A 25,358-nucleotide genomic window follows, 5' to 3' on the forward strand; every position below is an offset into this window, starting at 1 on the left:
CACAAGGTAAACGACAACTATTAACCCCCATGATGCACTGCTGCGACCATGCTTGCTCACTTCCTGCACACACACCTCACTTTCTCGTCCCACCCCCTGCACACCTGTCCCCAGGCGAGACTGGCTGGGCAGCCCGTCACCCACTCCCCTTCCTTCTCCATCCCCCGAGCTCCCCTCAGAGGGTGTGTGGGCCAGCCAGCCTCTGAACTGCTGCCAAGACAAACCTCAACCTTTATCCCAAACGGCCACTCAGCTGGATTCACTCTTCAGCCTGGAGCTGTTATGGGCACTCGGGTCTGCCCGTGTCCTGCCCTGTCCAGTATCAACACAAGCATGGGGTAACTTTACATTTTCTAGTAGCCACGTTCAAAGAGATGAAAAGAATGGGTGAAATTCGTCTTAAGACAGTTGGCCCTTGAACGACGCAGGGGTTTGGGGCGACGCGACCCTCCGCAAAGTTGAAAATCTGCGGATAACTTAGTCGGCCCTCTGAGAACGCAGCTCTTCCATATCCGCGGTTCTGCATCCACAGATTCACCCAACTACGACTGTGTGGTCCTGGGCCATTTACTATGGAAAATGTCTGCATTCAAGTGGATCCACATAGTTCAGACCTCTGCTGTCCAAGAGTCAACAGTGTATTTTATTTAACCCCACACACCGAAATAAGTCAACCTGTAACCAACACAAAAACATCACCAACGTATCTCACAGCCCTTCTGCACACCAGCCGCAGAGCCTGTGGGTCCTCACACCTGGGCCACATCTCAAGTCATACTCCCTTGTTCCACTCGTCACGAGGAGCCCCGTAGGGGCTAACACAGATCTAGCAAAGTTTTCATATTTTTCTCTTTGTCTCAAAATTCAGGAATTTTATTCAGACTTATGCATGATTTTTTTCATCAGTCCCATCTAAACTTTAGTTAAATAAACAACAACAACAAGAAATGAATCTTTAAAATTGCGTATCTCTTTGGCCCCAGGAAATCCTCTCCCGTCGGCGGTTGGATCGCTGCTTCCCTGGGTCTCTCCCTGGTCTGCTTCCCCCAGGACCCTCATCGGTGTCTGTCCTGCTCGGGGGCACCCTCCACGGCGACCTTCTGGACCACCTGGGAGCTGAGGCTCCAGTGCCTCAGCAATGTTTCCAACTCAAGGGTTTTTAGTTCCAGATCATTCTTTTGGGCTACGATTAATTTTTCTTTGAAGACTCTTGTCATTAAGTGTCTGGCTGGCCCAGCACTGCTGCTTTACTAATGGTTGTCCTGTTTGTCTCTCACCGCTCCACCGCTGCACGTGTGCAGTCATTTTTGTCTGCGCCCCACAGACGTCTCAGGCTGAGCAGAGACGGCGGACGGTGGGAAGCACGAAGCCGCCCCATCAGCAGCGAGCAGCTGTCTGCATCCGGAGAAACACCAGGAGACTCGGATGCCCCCCATCCCTTCCGGCCTCCCAGCATCAGTGCCCGACGGCACCACCCTCCTGCATCAACTCTTCGAGAGCTATAGGCTAGGACGCTTGCAAGGGCCAACACGCCAGCCAGGCCCCAGCTCCCTGGTGGCCAGAGGTGGGGAGCACTGTCCCACCCAGGAGACGAGACAGAGGGACACAGGACACGGTAAGTCACCAACGCTCCACAATCTAAAACTTATTTTTAATCACTCGAAAATATTGTCTCCTTATGTAAGAATTTTTAAACCCTTAAAGAAAAATGTTAGGTTACCTTGGCAAAACGACTTATTAAATTACTATAGGGTAATCAGCCTCTCATGCTGGCCTAAGTCCAGTCTGAGACTCTGGTCACCTCTGAACCGAGCACCAGGCCAGTCCTGGGCTTCCGGGCATCCTGACTTCTCCTTCCAAGGCCAGAAACCAAGGCTGAGAGGCAAAGCAACCTGCCTGGGACCCCAGCATCAGCAAAGGTACGGTGGGTACAAACCAGGCCTCTGACTACCCCACGGGGCTCGGATACCAACAAGCTCTTCTGCTCTCCTGTGAATTCAGTCATTCTCCTATTACCTGGGAAGAGGGCTGGATACACTGTATAGACCAGAGGAATCAGAATTATTAAGGGGCAAAATAAATGAGCATACAATTTCAGAGCTGGAAGGGACAGTGGCAGCCCTAGTCCAGGGTCCCCCATGTCACCCACTGAGCTCTGACTCCCCACGACCCGCCCACCTCCAGCTCCTACGGCCCAAGGCTGGCCGTGCTCATGGCTGGAGACGCCAACACAGGAGAGGCACAAAATCAGCCTTCCGAGAAAAACAATCGGTAAGATAAGCAACGTATGTTTTCTACTTAAAGAAGGGTTTTATTTACGAGTAGTTTTTAATTATCCACACCAAGGTCCCTAGGTTTCGATGCATGCTTCTAAATGAGTTACAAAAAGCATCCAGCCTCGAGTTCATTTTTTTACAAAGACTATGAAAATTACATACAGTGGAATAAGGTGATATTACGTATCCATACGTGATAATAAAAAAGAGGCCACTGTTCCAGGGAATACTCCTTTGCTTCAAGTCTAATCACAAGGTTTAACGTTGGGGACGCACATACACCACCAAAGCTGCCAAAACACAGTTAATGCTGGTAATTAACTTGTTTATAATATGATTCCAGTTCACTTAGCGGGAAAAATTCATGATATAACACAAACCTTAAGAAATAATCTCTAATTATAGTGCTACTCGTATACTATGTATGAAAGTAATAAAGGTGACATCCTTTGACACTTAAATGCATGAGTGCGTTGGTGAATGCATGCTGTTGCTCCTGAGAAAACAGTCCAGTTTACACAATTTACAGAATTTACAGAGCACTATGCCAGGTGAAGCACTGAAAGTGCAATGAGACAGCACCCAACAGACCAGTCAACAAAATACTAACCCTGCTGCAGAGAAAGCTAGTGTATTTGTTAAGAAAACATTCACTTCTAAATTAATGCCCCGTTTCCTAAAATATTCATTGGACCAAAGGGTCCCAAGAGTCTTAAAGATGCAGACTTGCCTTAACGTCTCTATGCCAACAAAAATAAATAATATTCTAAAATAGAGTCTTAAATCTTAACTGCTTATCTTCCATTAGATTGATTTTTTGTTTCATCAATTTTTTTTAAGTTCTTTTTTTTTTATTTTCCAGACACTGGTTTTTGTACAGTGTGCTTCTTGCATATTTAAGTAAGAAGCCAATATTTCAGTCTCTACCTATTTACTTTTTTAGGATGTTTCCTCCTTAAAGGCAAGAACTGTTTCTTGCCATCTGTGTATCAGCTTAGCACAGAAAACTGCATAGTTGTAGAAACAATGAAGAAACAAAATATTACATGCCCTGCATTTAATTTCTATGAATATCCTTTTCTTTTCCATGGAGTAAGTTCTGAACTTCTAAGGCCTTTATTTCTGTCAGTGTAACTAACACAATTCAAGTACTCGCCTTGAACCTCTGTACAAGTGCAAACGTCCCTCTTTCCTTACACCCTCAGAGCAGTTCATACCATTCTTTTCCAAAAAACTATCCTTACAGATGGTATTTCTAACAGAGAAATCTTGTAAAATGCTTGCATTTCCGAGGTTATGACCATGTCCCATGACAATAACCTATCATTTACCTAGTTTGTAATTCTGATGGCCTTATTTAGTATCTGCACTGCACTGTGTTTTCAGAAACATACAAACACTCCTCAGTTTCCTCCAAATTAGCTCACTTCCCTCTTCCTCCCATACCTAGAAATTAAACAAGTTCATAACCCTAGAGTCTGTTGGGTTTCTCCCTCAAAGACCCTTCCTGAACTGCATAGGAAATAGTCAACAGTCTCTGCAGTAAAGCCTGTAACTGAACGCACGTCCTTGGCTCGCAGACGAGCAAGCCCCCGCTCCACGGCCCCGCTGGGGCTCATGAGGCACAGCACCAGCCCTAGCAGCAGGGGCGCCAGAGGGCTTCCCACAAGGTCCAGCCTTCTCCGGGGGGGTGCAAGCAGCAGAGGCAGCACCCAGGCCCCACAGGGCGGCTGCCTGACCCGCGGTGGGGCTCATGGGCTCAGCAGCTCCCCTGGCACCTCCCTATGGACGGGCCCCAACCCCCGGAGACCAGATGGCCAGCGGTCCCCCCAGAAGGCCTGAGGACTTCTCCATCCTGGAGAGGCTCAGCCTGGGGTGTGCGTCCTCCCTAGGGGTAGTGCTGGGCGAGCTGCTGAGCCCATGAGGGTGAGCCCACCCTTTACAGTTCGCTGTGACCCTCACGAGCCCCCAGTCCGTTGCACTAGTGCCCTGATGGGAGCTCCTGACTTGGAGCTTACACTGTCCCATCACCGTGGGGTTTCGGCCTCCTGACTAAAACACCACGAACGCTCCAGAGATGCTCACTGAAGGAGGCTGGGGAGCCATCTTCATACCTGACAAAATGGCTTTTACGGAGCAAAGCATTACTGGAGAAGAAGTGGGACCCCTCATGAAAATAAAAGGGCCAATCCAATCAAGAAGATAGAATAGTTCTAAAATCATATGCTCCTAATATCAGGATTACAAAATATATAAAGGAAAACCCCTCTGTCAAAAATGGACAGATCCAGCAGGCAGAAAATTAGTGAGGACAAGCTGAACTCAACACCATCAACCAACAGGATACAACTGACATTTAAAGACTCCTTCACCCTACAATAGCACAATGCACATTCTTCTCAAGCTCCTGTGGAACATTCACCAAGACAGAGCACATATTAGGCCATAAAACACACCTTAATACATTTAAAAGAATAGAAACCCATACAATGCCTTCTCTCAGACATTAAACTAGAGATGAATAACAAAAAAATAACTGGAAAATTGAGAGATTAAATAAGACACTTCTAAAGAATACATGCAGCAAAGAAGAAATCTCAAGAGAAATTTTAAAATATTTTTAACTAAACGGAAATGAAAACATAACATCAAAATTTGTGCCATGCAGCAAAAGCAGTGCTTAGAGAGTAATTTATAGCACTGACTATTAGAAAAGAAGAAACATCTAAAATCAGTAATCTAGGCTTCCGGAAACCAGAAAAAAAGAAAAAAAAAGTGCAAATTAAATCCAAAGCAGGCAAAAGAAAAGAAATAATAAAAATTAGAGCAGAAAGCAAAAAAAAAGAAGTGAAAAACAGAAATCAATAGAGAAAATCAATGAAACCAAAAGCTGGTTCTTTTAAAAGATCAATAAAACCAATAAGCCTCTAGCCAGGCTGGAAAAAAAAAAAAAAGAGGACACAAATTACTAATATGAGAAATGAAAGAGAGTACATAACTACAGATCCCATGGACGTTAAAAAAAAGACAGTTAAGGAATACTATACCCACAAAGTTGACAGCCTAGATGAAATGGACCAAATCCTTGAAAGGCACAATCTGCCAAAACTAACTCAAGAAGAAATAGACAATCTGAGTAGGCATCTATTTAAAAAATTGAGTCAGTAATTAATAACCTTCCAAAAGTAGAAAGCACCAGACCCAGATGGACTCACTGGTGAATTCTAACCAAATATTTGAGAAAGAAGCTATACCAATTCTTTAGTCTCTTTCAGACGACAGAAGAAGGGAAGGAATACTTCCTAAGTCATTCTATGAGGCCAGCAATTCCCTAGTCGCAAAGCCAGACAAAGACATTACAAGAAAAGATAACTACAGAACAATCTCACTCATGAGCATAGATGCAAAAAGTACTTAATAAAGTATCAGCAAATTATGGGCTTCCCTGGTGGCGCAGTGGTTGAGAGTCCGCCTGCTGATGCAGGGGACACGGGTTCATGCCCTGGTCTGGGAGGATCCCACATGCCGCGGAGCAGCCGGGCCCGTGAGCCATGGCCCCTGAGCCTGCGCGTCCAGAGCCTGTGCTCCGCAACGGGAGAGGCCACAACAGTGAGAGGCCCGCGAACCCCAAAATATATATATATATATATATATATATATATATATATATATATATTAGCAAATTACACCCAACAGCGTATTAAAAAATTATACACCATGACCGAGTGGGATTTATCCCAGGTATGCAAGGCTGGTTCAACATCTGAAAATCAACTAACGTAACCTACCACATCAACAGGCTAAAGAAGAAAAATCCTATGACCTTGTCAGTAGATGCAGAAAAAGCATTTGACAAGATCCAACACCCACTATGATAAGAACTATCTGTAAATTAGGAATAGAGGGGAACTTCCTCAACTTGATAAAGAACATCTACAGCTAACATTGTGCTTAATGGTGAGAAATGGGAAGCTTTCCCACTAAGATCACATACAAGACAAGTATGTCCTTTCACCACTCCTTTTCAATATCGTACCAGAAGCCCTAGCTAATGCAATAAGACAAGGAAAGAAAGGTATACAGATTGGTAAGGAAGAGATAAAACTGCCTTTGTTCATAAGTTAGCAATTTAGGATTTTGAAAGCCTTTCTCCAAAGGAGAAAGTAGCTATGGAAAGTGGCTTATTTCCCAGGCATATATAAAACTAATTACCTGGTTCAAAGCTCTGTAACACTTAACTGTATGGTGTTCAGAAAACAGCAGGAAAAACACTGCTTCTGTGGCTGGTCTGAGAGTCAAACACAATTCAGAAAAGAGTCTACAGGAAATTGCACAGCATGTCAAAAACATTATACAGCAGGAAAAACACCTGGCTGGAAAAATAGCCCAATGAATACATTCTTAGATAGCAGTCCCTGCAGCAGCAACAGGCTACCTGGAAAGTAGAAAACAGTGCACATTTCTTCAGTCTCTGGAGGGACCTTTCCCATTCCCAACATGGATACTTGTAAACTGGTAATTATAACCGAGGAATGAATGTTCATGGTTTCAAAAATACAGCAAACCACCAAATATAATCTGTCTAGGTTTAAAACCATATAGAATGACGGGACTTCCCTGGTGGTCCAGTGGGTAAGAATCCGCCTTCCAATGCAGAGGCCGCGGGTTCGATTCCTGGTCGGGGAACTAAGACCCCACATGCCATGGAGCAACTAAGCCCATGCACCACAACTACTGAGCTCACGCACTCTGAAGCCCATGCACCACAACTAGAGAGAAGCCCATAAGGAAAGATCCCATGTGCCTCAACTAAGATCCGACACAGCCAAAAATAAATAAATAATAAATAATAAATAAAATAAAACCATATAGAATGAGTTTGTATGCCCTTCCTTTTCTAGGGCAGAATCTTGCAAGTGACAGTTTTGTTTTTGTTTTTAAAGACAGAATGAGGAAGTAATTAAAACATATGCTCAAAGGGTCTTGCCAACAGAAACACTTCTATCCCTTCAATCCCCAGTTTTCTACCTGGCTGTAACTAGCAGCAATGAAAACGTGTTCTAAAATATACCTAAGGAATAACTAGCAGTGTTCAGATAATCACACCTGGTGGGTATCTAGTGCTTTACCTTTCCAAGCTATCCTCTTCCAAAGTAATTTCCATGAATGTCTTTAGTTTTCTGTGAACAGTAGCTGCAACACCCTTCACTTTTGAACTCTTATGTTTACCTGTTAAAGACAGAAAAATATTGAACACAACTACACAAAAAGCACACAGACTCTCAATGCAGGTTCAATTTCAGTAAGACAGAGCCTCCTACCCTCCCCTCTGAGTCAGTGCATATATTGACCTGCAGAACAGTAATGATCCCTTTAAAGGGATGTTAGAAGATCCAATGAGTGATTACAAAGCACCTCATTGGCTCTGAGGTAGTTTCCAAGGCCGTGATCCCGTGAGTTCTGTCCATGCCATGAGACTTGATGATCACCAACACCTTCAACATTAACGGAACTAACACATTTCAGAGTCATCATCTGTTTGGCAAATGTTTAAGTACCTATTAAGTACACGGTGGTCATCTGCACCCCAACCGCCATCCTCACACCCTCCACATGGAGAACGTCCCTCTTCCTGTAGATGTCTCCCCAGGAGACGCTGCCTCAGGCAAGTCTTTCCTGATGCTTGGCCTGGGTCAAACTAGTTACAAATTCCTGTCATGAATCTACAGCCGTACTATGCATTCATGCTTATGGGGAGAGCTTGTTTTGAGAGGATCACTCTGTGAATAGTATCTTAGAAAATAATTTCAACATTAGTAAAACTGGTCCAAAAATATAGAAACTTAATAGTAGTCCATCTGCAGGGACATTACCATATTTTACACTTAGGTAAGCACTTCCTAGGTATCTCCAATTATTTTTCCAATACTATTTCAACTGGCTGGGATACCCAGAATAGGCACAGTTAAAGTTAAGCAAAACACAGATACATTAAATATTAATACCAAAACACACCATCGTTAGCAAAAATGAATTCAGATTTTTAAATGTACATGACAAAGGTAATAAATGACAAATCAATAGAAATTCAGTCTAAGGCACAGAGAGGCAGACGTAATGGGTCCAGTGGGGAAAGTGGACAGGAGCTGCATTAAGAAGCTACCATTATTCAAGCTGGTACGTGGCAGCTACACAGCAGACGCCCAGGCAGACGGCACACGTGGAGCGCGTGGAGCGCTTGGGGGAAAGTGCCGTGAGAGCCTAACTAGCAGGGGATTCACTCCCAAACATTCCACAACAGTTCTGTGTAAGATGCACCCAGCAATGTCCCAGACGACACCATAGAAAATTTAACCAACCTTTATTAATAACCAAGATAATGTGCATAACAGCTGTGAGACACACGATGCCTTCAATATCCTCAGAAATAACACATGCTTTCAGTTCATCTAAAAATGACCTGCAAAAAAGTAAAAAACAACTGAAATTACTCTATAGTATATCTTAATACTTTACAGAAAGACAAATATAGCCAAGATTCATCAACCACCATGAATTCTAGTTTTCAGCTAACATGGGAAGTTGACTAAACCCTTCCCATACTCTTCGCTGTAAGCATGCCAAATCATACAGGTGAGACACTAAAATCAGAGGGCGTTGCTAGAAAGAGAAGAGGGTTGTTCTGGTTAGTGAATAAAGCCACTCTGCATACTCGTAATGCCCACAAAAAAGATTTGATATGCTATTGAAAGATAATTCATAGCTGTTAAAAACAATGCTTTTTGAAGTTTTCAAGGAACATATGTACTATTAAAATTCCACAGGTATCAGGTATCTGCAAAACTCTCCCTTTTGTAGCCCACCAGTCCTGCATGTGCCACAAGAAACCCTAGAAGCAGGTCAGGTGACACATGGCATGGAGAAATGAGTAACAGCTGTGTGCCGAATGAAAACCACATGGAATTTACCCAAGTCGTGTTTTGAAGTGTCCATTGTAGGAAGTATTTCAGTGACGTTAAAATTTTAAATGTTTCCCTCTAAATGAACCGTAGTTATGATAAAGCATAACCAGAGACTGTTTGGATGAATATATCTTTCAGAGAGTTAGAATTTCACTTTGTATAAGTATAATGCTAATATTTTTAATCTCTGATAAAATGAGAGAAAATTGTATGGAAATGTTTTCTCTTAGGAAAAAAATGCACTTTTGACAAATGGTGAGAGTAAAAGGAATAGAGCTAAAGTTACTGAGAGCTTACAGCCATGACAGGATTAAGAGAACAGCAAAGAAAAAGGGATTACCTGACTACGTTGGGAGATTTTATTATTATTCCTATTAAACACCTTGAAAATGGTGGAAGGGCTGAAAGACCCTCTGGGGGAGTAAGCTCTTTGGTATCAGAAACCTAAAAAAAAAAAAAAAAGTCAAGTCAGTAACATGAATTGAGACTGAGACTGCACTGATCACTCATTTTACACTTCCCTGGGTTTTCTTCCAAACTTGAGAAAGGCTTTCCAGAAACTCAAAACAATGATTTTTATTAACTGCTGCAATGCCTACCATAATTATGATTAACCTATTACTATACACAGTGGTGTCAATCAACTGGAGAGAAGAAAAAAGACACGTCACTCAACAAGCCTGTCGAACACCCTTTAATTCTATTACCTTCTGTAAACAACGTGTTTCTACACTAAGCAAACAACTCGTTACTCTTATTAGTCCAGATCAGGTTTTCTCAACTCAAACTTTTTCTATAAAGTAGTAAATAGTAAATATTTAAAGAGTAAATATTTTCGGCTTTGTGGGCAAAACGATCTCTGCCACAATTACTCAATTCTGCTGTTACAGCACAAAGCAGCCATAGAAAAAAGGTAAATAAATGGGCTTGGTCATGTTCCAATATGAGTTTGTTTGTTTGTTTTTTTCCCAAAATAAGTTTATTTACAAAAACAGATAGTGGGCCACGATGGCCCACAGGCCATTGACGGATTCATCGTCATCAGCTGTGTAGCTCACAGGCCTGAATAACTTCCAGTTCTTGGGCTGTGTATAGTCCAGGAATCACGCTCCTAAACCAAAATGACCTCTCTTCAAGCTTTCAGGAGGGCCTTAAATGTTATCAATGTCTCAGAATTTTGTCAACTCTTTTTATATTTGTGATTTTATAATACAAAATTTATACAAATTATGTTTGCATTTGTATATTTCAAAGATATCTCCTATCAGATTTCAGCTTTTCATACTGAGAAAACGCCTCATTATTTAACTATCTTAAGGCATTCTTCCATGCCCTCACTCGCTACCACCAGGATTCCATGCCGTGAAAGAGTGGTTTCTGTTGTGACCTGAATTACCATCCTGATTATGTCAATCTTGAACCAAGTAGGCTAATCATATAAAATAGGCTACTGCTAGGAAAATGGCCAGTCCTTTATAGAGCAGGGGCAAACAAACTATCTGTTTAAACTGATATCAGAGGTTCAAATTTCCTACGCGTAAAAGAAAAAGAAAAGTAAGGCTTATGTACAGCAAGGCAGTCAGAGATGTGAGCTATTCCAGAAACAGAGCCCAAGGTACTCGTGCACCCTGCTCGCCACTGACCAGGGCCACTTCTGCCTGTCAGGAGAGGGGAATCTTAAGAAATGTATCAACTCGCTTAAGCCTCTAAAATATGGCAAAAAGAAGTATTCAAGATGCAAGGAGCAGCTTGGTTTTAATGAAGAACGACAACATCCTTAGCATGGGTCCCCCCATGGTCACGTGATTCTAAACACAAACCAGCCACGGAACTGTGTGGTGAAGCTGCAGGAGAAGCAGACCTCCCGCTATACCTGAGTTCTGAAAAAATACTTGGAAAAGCATAAAAATGTGCTGCCAGCAGAAAACAGCCTCTTGAATAGTCAAAACAAGACACAGCAGTTTCAGGACAACACACTTCACCTTTCGGAGCCGGTGACTTATCTCGACCACGGACGCGGCAATCAGAGTGGAGAGCACGCCCCGGTGGACAGGCGTGTCCACGTGCCAGGACTGCACGGTGCTGATAAATTCATGAAGAGGGGTCTGAACAGAATAAAGGAGCTACGAAAAACACATCAGTCACTGTTAGTGCTTAGAAGACCACTTTCAAGAATGAGGCCTCCTCCTGCTGTCCCCCGGGGGCCCGGGGCCCGTCTCGTCTGCCCACCCTCACTGCCGCACCTTCCTCTCTGCAGCTGATGGGAACCACGACCAGAAGGCGACACACAGGACTGAAGCCCGCCAGGAAGGACCTTTATGACACTCTTACCCCAGAGCAAAGAAAAATCCCCAAGAATAGGAGTATCAATAACATTAATAAAGTTTTCGAAAGGAGAGATGAAGAAACATCACTGACATTAAGGGAAGACACCCACTATGAGGCCACGTGTTCTGAACAAAGCTGTACAGACAATGGTGAGAAAAGAAAAATATTTTGGCACAAATTCCGTAAATAGATCACAGACACTTGAACCAACTCATCAAAAACAGGACTATTTCAAATTAACTCAAATATGAGCTAGGCTACAGAAAATATGGCCAATAACCTTCGATTACCTCTACCAGATAAAAAAAACAGGACAAAATTGAAAGTTTCAATAGCGCATAAACATCCTCCCATTTAAGCATTTTTTAAATCTTTACTACTAACAGCTGGGCACTCACAAGCTACTGTATTCATTCTCTGCTTCTGTCCTGCTGGGCAGAGGAGCTCTCGGGTCGCTGGCCTACTGACCTGAACACGTCAACACTGTCCCCAGACTGGTGGCCGGAGGTGAGCCCCTGGCCTCCCTCGCCTCCTGCCCCAGAGCGTGCCACCCCAGGGAGAGGGCTGGCAGCACCAGCTGAAGGTGGCACCTGGCAGCCACTTCCTGTCTGCGTGGCACCTCTCCCCACCCGATAGCCCCAGCGTGTGAGCAGGCCTGGCTCCGCGCACCCTGCTCCACAAGGTGGGCGCTGTCCCTCTAGTCCCTCTGTCCCGCCCTGGGGAGGCTCCAGTACCTGCAAGCCTTCTTCTGGTTGCTTCCTGAAGCTCCGCGCCATACATTCCAACATTTGCTGAAATACTTTCTGCACCAAATCAAACAGTGTTGAGACTTCTTTCTCTGAATCTGCTTTCTGCGTCAAGGAGCTTCTGGTTACCTCTTTCAGAATGCCAAGAAGTAATGAAACATAAAAGAATCCCTTCACTGGAAAGAAAGTTGAAAAAATCAGTTATTTAATCACACAATTTAGTTGAAATTATTATATATTTTTCACTGAACACATGTATATTATGGTAACTTAAAAGAGACTGTTACTGGTGAGCCAATACCAGGTTGGTCAGATTAACATAAAATCTAACAGACATACATACCTACGACTTGCTCCTTTTATTAAATATATAAAGCCGATGCCTTCAATAACAGTAACAGCCCACCTGGCTCAGGCACTGAGAAGCACTGCATGTGTGGACAGTGTGGTTCCCTGAACACCTGGGTAGAGGATGTGTCTTACTTTTTCACACGATGGTGACATCGCTGACAGGTCTGAGAGGAAAGGCCCTAGAGCTCTCAGTCTATGACCTAAGAATCTCCAAGGCCAACTCTGTTAAATCCCCAACACTGTGTAGTTTGTTGGTGTCTTTCTCTCCTTTCCTGTGTGGCAATGATTTGGTAAAAATTTGGTAAAACGTTTTCAGAGTGTGAACTCAATTCTACAGTTCATGCTGAGGACCTTCAATTTTCTTTTTTGTTTCTACGCAGACTGGCCTGTAAGCTGCACTGCAAACAGAGACAGAGGCCGCGCCCTCCCATGCCCCTGCCCCACTCTGCACCCATGTTGCACCTCGCACTGCCCACCACTGACTAACCTTCAGGTCCGTATGCAGGGCTGCATCCCTGGTGGACTGGGCCGGAACCATGATTCTTCCTTATATACATTTAAAAGTATATACTATATAAACTATACATGTATATTTTTTAAAAACCTGTCACATAGAAAAGCACAGAAATAATGTTCCTCGTTAAAAGATTAGTATCTAGGGGACAAAGCGTTATGACCTCTCCTACCTTACATAGGAATCATGTGGCCCTAATAGGGAAGCTCCTTGATTTATGAAAGAGATTAATAGACATAGAAGCTCTGCTTGAGACAGAAGTAAGAAACTAACCCCAAGTCCAAATCTATCTACTAAAGTAATAAAAGAAATGGTCACGTTCCAGTTGAGTTTGCCCCTCAGAAGGTGTATGGCGCTACCAGAATCAACACAAAGTTGGAGAGTCTTTGCAAACTTAACAGAAACTTTCAAGAAACAAATCTCTTTATCTAGAAGAAGGCAGAGAGATACATTCTCCACATATCAGTCATTTCAGTGAAGCAGGCAGTGAGGCAGCAGCTCAGCAGAGGCCAACACGCTGAGGGTGACGGGGCTCTGAGGACAAGGGGGCCTGTCCCCTTGCATCCACCCTCAAGGTCCTGGTGCAGTGGGAGAACCTCATACTAACTAGTGTCTTTACTACTGACAAAAATCTGAAATGTTGAAAGTTTTAGTTGAAAGTTATTTCATTACATTCAAGCCATATGTGCGTTATAACCAAATATATATAGGTAGTGGTTAAGCAGAGTATGATAAGTTACTAAGGTAGGTCAGGATTTGCAGCCATGGGAAACAGAAGGCCCTCACTTTGGAAGTTCTTGCTTCTCTAGAGTGACTGGTGCACAGGGATGGCTAAGCTGGGGGGTCACGCGGCCCAGCACCGACGGTCAGCATCTCAGGCCACCATGAGTCTGTACGCAAGGAGACGCTCACTAGCCCATCTCAGGGCAGCAGCCACCGAGAGCCACGTGGACCCAGGCCCCTTTCTGTCTCAGATGGGGTGTGCTGTCCTGCAAGCCCCTCCTGCCCGGCTCTACACAGGAGGCTGTGGTCCCCATCAATCCCCCTTTACCTTTGCACTGACCACAAAGCCCATTATTTACTGTAATATTTACTTATTAGGAATTCAACCTTCCTCGTAGTCGTGCTAATTACTTTTGGGGGCATTATCATTTCCTGGTGCTGTCACGCGGCACCGGCCCACAGTCCACCGCAGGCATCTTCTCTCACAAGCCCCATCACTTCCAGTGGCTGATTTTGCAGAACACACAGAGTTTTTCAAAACACACATGTTGTGTTATAGCAGAAACACCTGCATTTTTGAACCGAGCTGTTTACATCTGGGTTATATGTGGGAACTCAGCTGTATTCAAGGACGTCTCTTCCAGAATATGCATTTCAGCATGGAGAACGCCATGCTCAAATGTTAATAATATAATGTGACTGAGTTTTAAATTTAAATGTTCTATTAGGACTCTTTCAAGTGGAGCAAGTCCAGAGAACAGGCTCTGGGCTTACCTAGCAAAACTGCAAAGTATAATCTCATTTGTAACAGGACTACAAAGAATGAGCACACAGTTGATTCTCTCCTGGGAAATCCCGATTGTTAGAATGTATAAATACAAAGATCATTTCAGCTTGGTCGAAGGTAAGGTCAGTAGCTTACGGGCTACATTGGAGATCTAAAATTCTTATTAGCTCCTTGGAAAATTTTATAAATACTAAAAATAGATTTAATCCTTAGGGGAAAATAATTCTTAAATGATAAATTGAGTTTAACAATGCAAATCATCTTTAATGTTTCAATCATTAAGCTTAAGTTTAAAACGCTGTTTTCACAATAGAAAGTGAGAGTTATAAAGACTTAAACAAAGGAAAAAGATTTTAAAACAAAAAACATTTGTTCTATTTAATATTTAGTCTTTGTGGATATTGTAACCAAATGATGTAAAATCTTGCTTGTAATTACAGATTAAGGACACGTACACTCGAGACAGCAGAGCAGAGTGACTGCCACCCCAGCACCCATGCAGGCCAAGTGCCAACCTCAGGGGCAGAACCATGAAAGAAAGAAGCTGTGGGGTTTGTGGCCAAGACTTCCCCGGGGTCTGCACAACGATAGTCAAGACTACAGCAAAAGACCCCAGAGAGCTAACTGCAAACTTCATGTTGAATTTGGTAAATGATAATACTTTCAATCTCTGTTAGCAAATATTTAGGCTTAAAGAAATTCAAATTATGCATTTCCAAGCTTCTAGGGATCTCAGGAAGAACCAACTGTAGCAACGGGGTGTTCTGTGCCGACTCGGCTGCCCCAGGGAGGCAGCGGGCAGGGGTCACAGCCCTGCGGTGCCCTTCTAGCCAGCCCATGACCCGAGGCAGAGGAGGCATCCTGGGTCCACCCACACTCCCCCCGCCACAATGAGACGGGGCTGCAAGGATCTGGCCCGGCCCCCCTGGATGCGATGCTCCAGATAATCGAAGCCCAGCCCACCTGGAAGGAGGCCAACTTCTCACTCACTCACTGAACACATTTAACTTGTGTGGACGCCATGGTATGAGTTACCAGGGATCCTGTCCTTGGGGTGACAGCAACTTCCCAGTGGTCTCGGGGGGCGGGGGGGGGGGGGACATTAAACAACTCCTGACTTGCACGCAGACGATGACAGACACCAGACAGGAGCAGCAGACAGGCTGGGGCCGTGCTGGTGACCACACGGCAAAGCAGCTGCAATCACGCAAACCACCGGGGGAGGAGCATAAGACCTTGCCAGAGACTCCGCACTTGGTCACGTCCGAGCCAGGAACACCTCTGAACTTCCTGGCTGCCTCAGCCTGTTAATTCCTCTTTTGGTGTCAGCTAGTTTGTGCTACACATCTATCACTTAAAAACAAGAGTCCTGACCAGCGAAGTGAGGGAGGGAGAGAGGGGCTGGTTCTGACTGCCAGTCGCTCTAAACTAGTCCTTTAATAAACGCAGTACCTGTTTGCATGATTCCCAGGCTCCGCTGTAAAAGCTGTGTCTGAAACATACAGTCACCAAGGCCGACCACAATGACATCCTTGCATACAGTCAGGTAGGTCTGTAAGAGAGGTAGACATGATGATGTGATTTCCCATCAAAAGCCACAGAAGGGACAAGAGGGGACATCCTGCTGGTCAAGGTCCTAACATGTAAGGGTACCACTAGGGGTCTCATAAAGCAGATGTCTACAAAGATGCTTAAAAAGGAATTTCCATAAAAATACATTAATTCTCATTTCTCTTTCCATAAGAAATCTAGAAACACATTTTATGTTATCCACAAACATTACTGAACACGTGTTACGTGCAATGTGTCAAATTACATTAAAATTATGCAGTTTATGCTTTGCAAAAAAATAAACTCTAAGACAGCCTCATCCACCAGAGGGCAGACAACAAAAGCAAGAACTACAATCCTGCAGCCTGTGGAACAAAAGCCACATTCACAGAAAGAAAGACAAGTTGAAAAGGCAGAGGGCTATGTACCAGATGAAGGAACGAGATAAAAACCCAGAAAAATAACTAAATGAAATGGAGATAGGCAACCTTCCAGAAGAAGAACTCAGAATAATGACAGTGAAGATGATCCAGGACCTCGGAAAAAGAATGGAGGCAAAGATCGAGAAGATGCAAGAAATGTTTAACAAAGATCTAGAAGAATAAAAGAACAAACAAACAGAGATGAACAACACAATAACTGAAATGAAAAATACACTAGAAGGAATCAATAGAAGAATAACTGAGGCAGAAGAACGGATAAGTGACCTGCAAGACAGAATGGTGGGATTCACTGCTGTGGAACAGAATAAAGAAAAAAGAGTGAAAAGAAATGAAGACAGCCCAAGAGACCTCTGGGACAACATTAAATGCAACAACATTCACATTACAGGAGTCCCAGAAGGAGAAAAGAGAGAGAAAGGACCTGAGAAAATATTTGAAGAGATTATAGTCAAACACTTCCTTAACATGGGAAAGGAAATAGCCACCCAAGTCCAGGAAGCAGAGAGAGTCCCATACAGGATAAACCCAAGGAGAAAAACGCTGAGACGTATAGTACTCAAATTGGCAAAAATCAAAGACAAAGAAAACTTACTGAAAGCAGCAAGGGAAAAACGACGAATAACATACAAGGGAACTCCCATAAGGTTAACAGCTGATTTCTCAGCAGAAACTCTACAAGCCAGAAGGGAGCCATGATATACTTAAAGTGATGAAAGGGAAGAACCTACAGCCAAGATTACTCTACCCAGCAAGGATCTCATTCAGATTCGACAGAGAAATCAAAAGTTTTACAGACAAGCAAAAGCTAAGAGAACTCAGCACCACCAAACCAGCTCTACGACAAATGCTAAAGGAACTTCTCTAAGTGGGAAACACAAGAGAAGCAAAGGACCTAGAAAAACAAACCCAAAACAATTGAGAAAATGGTCATAGGAACATACATATCAATAATTACCTTAAACGTGAATGGATTAAATGCTCCAACCAAAAGACACAGGTTTGCTGAATGGATACAAAAACAGGACTCATATATATGCTGTCTACAAGAGACCCACTTCAGACCTAGCGACACATACAGACTGAAAGCGAGGGGATGGAAAAATATTCCATGCAAATGGAAATCAAAAGAAAACTAGGGTAGCAATACTCATATCAGATAAAATAGACTTTAAAATAAAGAATGTCACAAGAGACAAGGAAGGACACTACATAATGATCAAGGGATCAATCCAAGAAAAAGATATAACAATTATAAATATATATACACCCAACATAGGAGCACCTCAATACCTAAGGCAACTGCTAACAGCTACAAGAGAGGAAATTGACAGTAACACAAAAAGAGTGGGGGACTTTAACACCTCACTTACACCAATGGACAGATCATCCAAAATGAAAATAAGGAAACAGAAGCTTTAAATAACACAATAGACCAGATAGATTTAATTGATATTTATAGGACATGCCATCCAAAAACAGCAGATTACACTTTCTTCTCAAGTATGCACGGAACATTCTCCAGGATAGATCACATCTTGGGTCACAAATCAAGCCTCAGTAAATTTAAGAAAACTGGAATCTTACCAAGCATCTTTTCTGCCCACAACGCTATGAGATTAGAAATCAATTACAGGGAAAAAAACGTAAAAAACACAGACACATGGAGGCTAAACAATACGTTACTAAATAACCAAGAGATCACTGAAGAAATCAAAGAGGAAATCAAAAGATACCTAGAGACAAATGACAACGAAAACACGACGATCCAAAACCTATGGGATGCGGCAAAGGCAGTTCTAAGAGGGAAGTTTATAGCCATACAAGCCTACCTCAAGAAACAAGAAAAATCTCAAATAAACAATCTAACCTTACACCTACAGGAACTAGAGAAAGAAGAAACAAAACCCAAAGTTAGCAGAAGGAAAGAAATCATGAAGATCAGACCAGAAATAAATGAAACAGAAACAAAGAAAACAAAGCAAAGATCAATAAAACTAAAACCTGGTTTTTGAGAAGATAAACAAAATTGATAAACCATTAGCCAGACTCATCAAGAAAAAGAGGGAGAGGACTCAAATCAATAAAATTAGAAATGAAAAAGGAGAAGTTACAACAGACACCGCAGAAATACAAAGCATCCTAAGAGACGACTACAAGCAACTCTATGCCAATAAAATGGACAACCTGGAAGAAATGGACAAATTCTTAGAAAGCTATCACCTTCCAAGACTGAACCAGGAAGAAACAGAAAATATGAACAGACCAATCACAAGTAATGAAATGGAAACTGTGATTAAAAATCTTCCAACAAACAGAAGTCCAGGACCAGATAGCTTCACAGGTGAATTCTTTCAAACATTTAGAGAAGAGCTAACACCCATCCTTCTCAAACTCTTCCAAAAAACCTGCAGAGGAAGGAACACTCCCAAACTCATTCTATGAGGCCACCATCACCCTGACACCAAAACCAGACAAAGGTACTACAAAAAAAGAAAATTACAGACCAATATCACTGATGAATATAAATGTAAAAATCCTCAACAAAATACTAGCAAAGAGAATCCAACAACACATTAAAAGGATCATACACCATGATCAAGTGGGATTTATCCCAGGGATGCAAGGATTCTACAATATACGCAAATCAATATGACACAGTATATTAACAAACTGAAGAATAAAAACCATATGATATCTCAATAAATAAGAAAAAGCTTCTGACAAAATTCAACACCCATTTATGATAAAAACTCTCCAGAAAATGGGCATAGAGGGAATCTACCTCAACATAATAAAAGCCATATACAACAAACCCACAGCAAACATCATTCTCAATGGTGACAAACTGAAAGCATTTCCTCTAAGATCAGGAACAAGACAAGGATGTCTACTCCTGCCACTATTATTCAACGTAGTTTTGGAAGTCCTAGCCACAGCAATCAGAGAAGAAAAAGAAATAAAAGGAATACAAATTGGAAAAGAAGAGGTAAAACTGTCACTATTTGCAGATGACATGATACTATACATAGAGAATCCCAAAGATGCTACCAGAAAACTACTAGAGCTAATCAATGAATTTGGTAAATTTGCAGGATACAAAATTAATGCACAGAAATCTCTTGCATTCCTATACACTAATGATGAAAAATCTGAAGGAGAAATTAAGGAAACACTCCCATTTACCACTGCAACAAAAAGAATAAAATACCTAGGAATAAACCTACCGAGGGAGACAAAAGACCTATATGCAGAAAACTATAAGACACTGATGAAAGAAATTAAAGATGATACCAACAGATGGAGAGATATACCATGTTCTTGGATTGGAAGAATCAATATTGTGAAAATGACTATACTACCCAAAGCAATCTACAGATTCAATGCAATCCCTATCAACTTACCAATGGCATTTTTTACAGAACTAGAACAAAAAATCTTAAAATTTGTATGGAGACACAAAAGACCTCGAAGAGCCAAAGCAGTCTTGAGGGAAAAAAAAGGAGCTGGAGGAATCAGATTCCCTGACTTCAGACTATACTACGAAGCTACAGTAATCAAGACAATATGGTACTGGCACAAAAACAGAAACATAGATCAATGGAACAGGATAGAAAACCCAGAGATAAACCAACGCATCCATGGTCAACTAATCTATGACAAAGGATGCAAAGGTATACAATGGAGAAAAGACAGTCACTTCAATAAGTGGTGCTGGGGAAACTGGACAGCTACGTGTAAAAGAATGAAATTAGAACACTCCCTAACACCATACACAAAAATAAACTCAAAATGGATTCGAGACCTAAATGTAAGACCGGGCACTATAAAACTCTTAGAGGAAAACATAGGAAGAACACTCTTTGACATTAATCACAGCAAGATATTTTTTGATCCACCTCCTACAGTAATGGAAATAAAAACAAAACTAAACAAATGGGACCTAATGAAACTTAAAAGCTTTTGCACAGCAAAGGAAACCATAAACAAGACGAAAAGACAACCCTCAGAATGGAAGAAAATATTTGCAAATGAAGCAAGGGACAAAGGATTATTGTCCAAAATATATAAACAGCTCATGCAGCTGAATATTAAAAAAACAAACAACCCAATCCAAAAATGGGCAGAAGACCTAAACAGACATTTCTCCAAAGAAGATATACAGATGGCCAAGAGGCACATGAAAAGCTGCTCAACATCACTAATTATTAGAGAAATGCAAATCAGAACTACAATGAGGTATCACCTCACACCAGTTAGAATGGGCATCATCAGAAAATCTACAAACAACAAATGCTGGAGAGGGTGTGGAGAAAAGAGAACCCTCCTGCACTGTTGGTGGGAATGTAAATTGATACAGCCACTATGGAGAACAGTATGGAGGTTCCTTAAAAAAACTAAAACTAGAACTACCATATGACCCAGCAATCCCACTACTGGGCATATACCCAGAGAAAACCATAATTCAGAAAGACACATGCACCCCAATGTTCATTGCAGCACTATTTACAATAGCCAGGTCATGGAAGCAACCTAAATGCCCATCGACAGATGAATGGATAAAGAAGATGTGGTCCATATATACAATGGAATATTACTCAGCCATAAAAAGGAATGAAAATTGGGTCATTTGTAGAGATGTGGATGGATCTAGAGACTGTCATACAGAGCGAAGCAAGTCAGAAAGAGAAAAACAAATATCGTATATTAACGCGTACATGTGGAACCTAGAAAAATGGTACAGATGAACTGGTTTGCAGGGCAGAAATTGAGACACAGATGCAGAGAACAAACGTATATGGACACCAAGGGGGGAAAGCGGCGGGGTGGTGGTGGTGGGATGAATTGGGAGATTGGGATTGGCATGTATACACTATGTGTATAAAATGGATGACTACTAAGAAATAAATAAATAAACATACAAAAAAAAAAAGATAAACTCTAGATATTCAGATGCCACTGTAAGTGTTTAAGAAGAGCAGCAGTACTGACTAAAGTTACAGCTTTAAATTAGAAAATAAAACCTGGAAGCACATCACAATTTGGAGAAGGGTCTCTGTGTCTAAAGACTTCTAACCTGGATAATCTGTTGATAAACGACCCTGTGAAGCTTCAGATATTCTTCTTCTTGATCTTGGATAAAAGATAAAACTTTGCTTTCTAACCAAAACCCAGTGTCTTCCAAAGTGGACAGGTAAACTTTGCCTTCTGAGCAGGACTGTCCAACAACAACAGAAGACAGGTTAGTCACAGAGCCGCTGGGCCAATTCGCCCCATGTCCTGACCCAAGCTGGTGGACGCACCTCATGCTGAAGATGGATACTCAACCGACAGTGGAGGCTGAAGGCTCGCAGGGCAGTGCCTTCACTCAGGTGGTGAGGGCTCCCACCTGGCGACTGCAAAATCGATTCCAGATCCACCTGTGAAACAGGACATCTGCAGGCTAAGGTTCCGGCTCAGCAGGCAGCGCATGAAGTGAGGACACAGCTGCACCTGGAGAGGGCTGCCAGAGCAGCAGGGCGAGTGTCCTCCCTCCTCCAAGCCTCCCGTAAAGGGACAAGAAGACACCTTTTCATAGGTGCTGCTCAAGGAGCCCTCAGGATCAAGCTCGTCCAGCCCTTGCCCCCTGCAGCCCCCGCTGCCCACCTCCAACCCGCCGACATCCGATGTCTGGTGCTGATAGGCGGGAGCCTCTGGCAGCAGTGTCAGTAACAGGCTGCTTCCGAGGGCTGGCCTGGAGGAGACGGCCGAAGAGCCAGGACGGGGAGAGGAGATGGGAAATTCACGGGACTCGCTCTCCAAAGGGCCCTAGAAAAGCCTGCCCAGGACTCAGGGGGCTGGAATTCCCTCGTCGATGAGCAGGGCCAGAGCAAGGGGACCTGGGGTGGCGGGCCGTCTTCCTGCTGTCGGGCCTGTTCCGACAGACCGGCTCATCCTCAGAGTTGGCCTCAACAGGACACTGGGCTCTGAACACGACTTGCTAGAAAGACCAGGGCCTGGAAGTGTTCACCCAGTCCCATCCCGCCCCCAGGTGAAAATTTTACACTATAAACGTGGAAAACTTAGACCTTACCCTATCGCTCAACTTCCACGGCATCTGCATCTGTTCTACAAAGTTACCTTGGATGTTTCAAGGGCTTTCAAAAGACGGTTCAGTTTCTTCTGGGGCGCGGAAAGCAGGCACTCGCGATTCTTCGGGTGGGTCAGCAAGTACTCAACGTAGACCAGCGCCAGCCCGGGTTTGACTGGGCGCGGGTCCTGGACCCGCACCTTCCGCTTAGACGCGGAGTTACCCTGAAAGCGCAGAGTGAGTGAGGCACATAGCAGGAAAGCACGTGAGTTCTAGCATACAGCTACCCTCCTTCAGCAAACTTTAAAAATGACACAAGTGTACCTTGCTCTGAGGCTGCTCTTCCGGCAGCGAGTCACAAACAAGCTCCAGGATGTGTCCCACTTGCCCCCAGGAGCAGAGACAGTCTAACAGAATACAGTAGCTCTTGTCGGCTGTTCCTTCCTCTTGGTTTCTTAGTGTGGAAATCACACCACAGCTGAAAATGCCACATATATAAAATCATATCTAATATCTCAATAGCAATTTCTCACTTTTCTAAAAGGCGGGGAAAATGAAGAAGCTAAAAACTGAGGGTACATAAGCCCTTCCTATCATGGGAACTCTCAGACGTTCTCCACCGCAGGAAAAATACACTGTTTTCCCACAATTACTACGCAGGACAAGGTCCAGTACAAAATGCTGACTCTGAAAGCAGCTTCAGGGGCCCCCAGATGTGAGGCACCGAGGACACACCAGGCACTTACAAACCCTGGCCTTTTGTTTCTGTGTTGCCTCTGTCAGACTCTAGAGTAAAGATCCGTAATCTGGGGACAATACTTTTTGTTTAGCATCAAAACATTCTTTTTTTTTATAAATATGAATAAAAATAAGTAATTTTTACTGAGTTAATAACCAACACCCTAGCGCAATGCTGCCCAATAAAAAACACAATGTGAGCCACAAAAGCAGGCCACGTGTGTCATTATAAAGGTCCTAGAAGCCACGTCTAAAAAGGCAAGATTAATCTCAATAATGTGTCTTATTTAGCCCAGCCTACCCCCAACATCCTTTAAGACATGGTCACTGTAGAAAACTACTGATGAAACATGTTACATCCCTCTTTCACACCAGGTCCCCGAGTCTGCATCACACCAGGATGCACACACAGCTTGCCCCAACCCAGACTCCACATTCTAAGCACTCAGAGTCACGTGTGGCCAAGGCTCCGTGGTGGACGGCGGGATGGCTCACGTCTCACCATCTGGCACTTGAACAACGCCAGACTCTCAGTTTCCCGTGGTGGCTTGCTGTGTCCCTCAGCAGTCCCGGAGCCCTGGAAGCCACATCCCCTGCTCTCCCTGCCACAGGGGAGGAGGCCAGGGGCAGGGAGCACAGCACTGGGGGCTTGAAGGTCACGCAGGAGTCGCCAAGTGAGACCAGGCGTGCACGGAGAGGGCGGGCACCTGAAGGTGGGCACAGCCGAGGCCGGCATCAGGGAGGCCAGCACAGACAGAGGGGTCTTGCAGCGATCATCCTGAAAGCATGAAAAGACACACAGCAACAGGGAACGTAAACAATGGGATCCCGAGGGCCCCATGACTCCCAGGAACCCATTTGCAAAGCTGCTTGGTAGGAATTAGAGTGATGCTCTCAACACACAACAGGAGGACTTAACCCCTTGGGAAGCATTAGGTTTGATAAGTCTTCTCAAACTTTTATAGGACACTTTACTACTTTCTGTGATGAATTATTTGAGCAAATATTTATTAAGCACCTACTGTGTACCAGGAGATCCTTGGAATACAGCAGTAACCAGAAGAGACAAAAGTCCTTGCTGTCAAGGCACTGACTGGTATTTGAAAAACAATACCGATGAAAGGAAAAAAAACCCAACTCTATATACTCAGTGTGTCCTGAGTATAAAACTCAAGGGAATGAAACTAGTCAGAAAAGTTCCTAAGTAAAATAATCAGAACAGAACACCTTAGGAAGACAGCGCAGTGCAATGGAGCTACCTGGCCAAACCCAAGTCCCATGAGACGCCACACCCCAACCAGCTGGTACAACACACGGAGAAGGGCTGGTCTCTGAGGGCGGGACTTTGGCAGGAACCAAGTGAGGATGCCACCTCGGGCCCCACTGCAGCTACATCACCACCACTAGTATTATCACAGTAACAGAGCAGACAGACCAGACTCCATCAAGATCACTTAATAAGAAACACCCTTGGTTGGATGAGAGGATGAAGGAAGATGGGCCCTAAAAGGAAAAGAAACAACAATTTTCCTGGACATATACATGAAACAGAAACAGGTGCAATGTCACCATCTGGCCTGTAATTAACCTGCATTCAGTCAGAGTGAACCCACCCTCACCCCCAACTCCCAATAAAGAAAATGTTTTCTTGATGTTACAACAGTCGGCTGGCAGCTACTCCTGATTCCACTCCATGTGTGGCTTACAGATGCCTTACCTACTTATGGGCCAACCACAAGGTTCTGGGAGGTACTGAGGGCAGAGAAGCTCTCTGGCCAGAATAATTCGGGATTAAAGACTTAATTCACCACCTCCCTTTTCCTGGACACACCCAGGCCACACTGTTCACCTGTCATCTCGTCTGGTATCCTA

At 43.5% G+C, this 25,358-nt stretch overlaps 1 protein-coding gene across 9 annotated transcripts in view; it reads right to left on the reverse strand.

The window, feature by feature from the left end:
• NCAPG2 (non-SMC condensin II complex subunit G2) overlaps nt 1-25,358 on the reverse strand; it is a 62,025-nt gene that overhangs the window by 1,033 nt on the left and 35,634 nt on the right. For all 9 annotated transcript variants that reach the window (XM_033863571.2, XM_033863570.2, XM_033863569.2 and 6 more), the window contains 11 exons: nt 24,194-24,264; nt 23,073-23,226; nt 22,799-22,972; nt 21,982-22,098; nt 21,756-21,896; nt 16,140-16,239; nt 12,301-12,488; nt 11,221-11,361; nt 9,579-9,682; nt 8,636-8,736; nt 7,406-7,505 (listed from right to left, as the gene is read on the reverse strand). In XM_033863571.2, coding sequence (XP_033719462.1) covers nt 7,406-7,505; nt 8,636-8,736; nt 9,579-9,682; nt 11,221-11,361; nt 12,301-12,488; nt 16,140-16,239; nt 21,756-21,896; nt 21,982-22,098; nt 22,799-22,972; nt 23,073-23,226; nt 24,194-24,264 — 1,391 coding nt within the window. The remainder of the gene's footprint in view (nt 1-7,405; nt 7,506-8,635; nt 8,737-9,578; nt 9,683-11,220; nt 11,362-12,300; nt 12,489-16,139; nt 16,240-21,755; nt 21,897-21,981; nt 22,099-22,798; nt 22,973-23,072; nt 23,227-24,193; nt 24,265-25,358) is intronic.

The sequence above is a fragment of the Tursiops truncatus genome, chromosome 9, assembly GCF_011762595.2.
Source record: "Tursiops truncatus isolate mTurTru1 chromosome 9, mTurTru1.mat.Y, whole genome shotgun sequence".
NCBI classification, from domain to species: Eukaryota; Metazoa; Chordata; class Mammalia; order Artiodactyla; family Delphinidae; genus Tursiops; species Tursiops truncatus.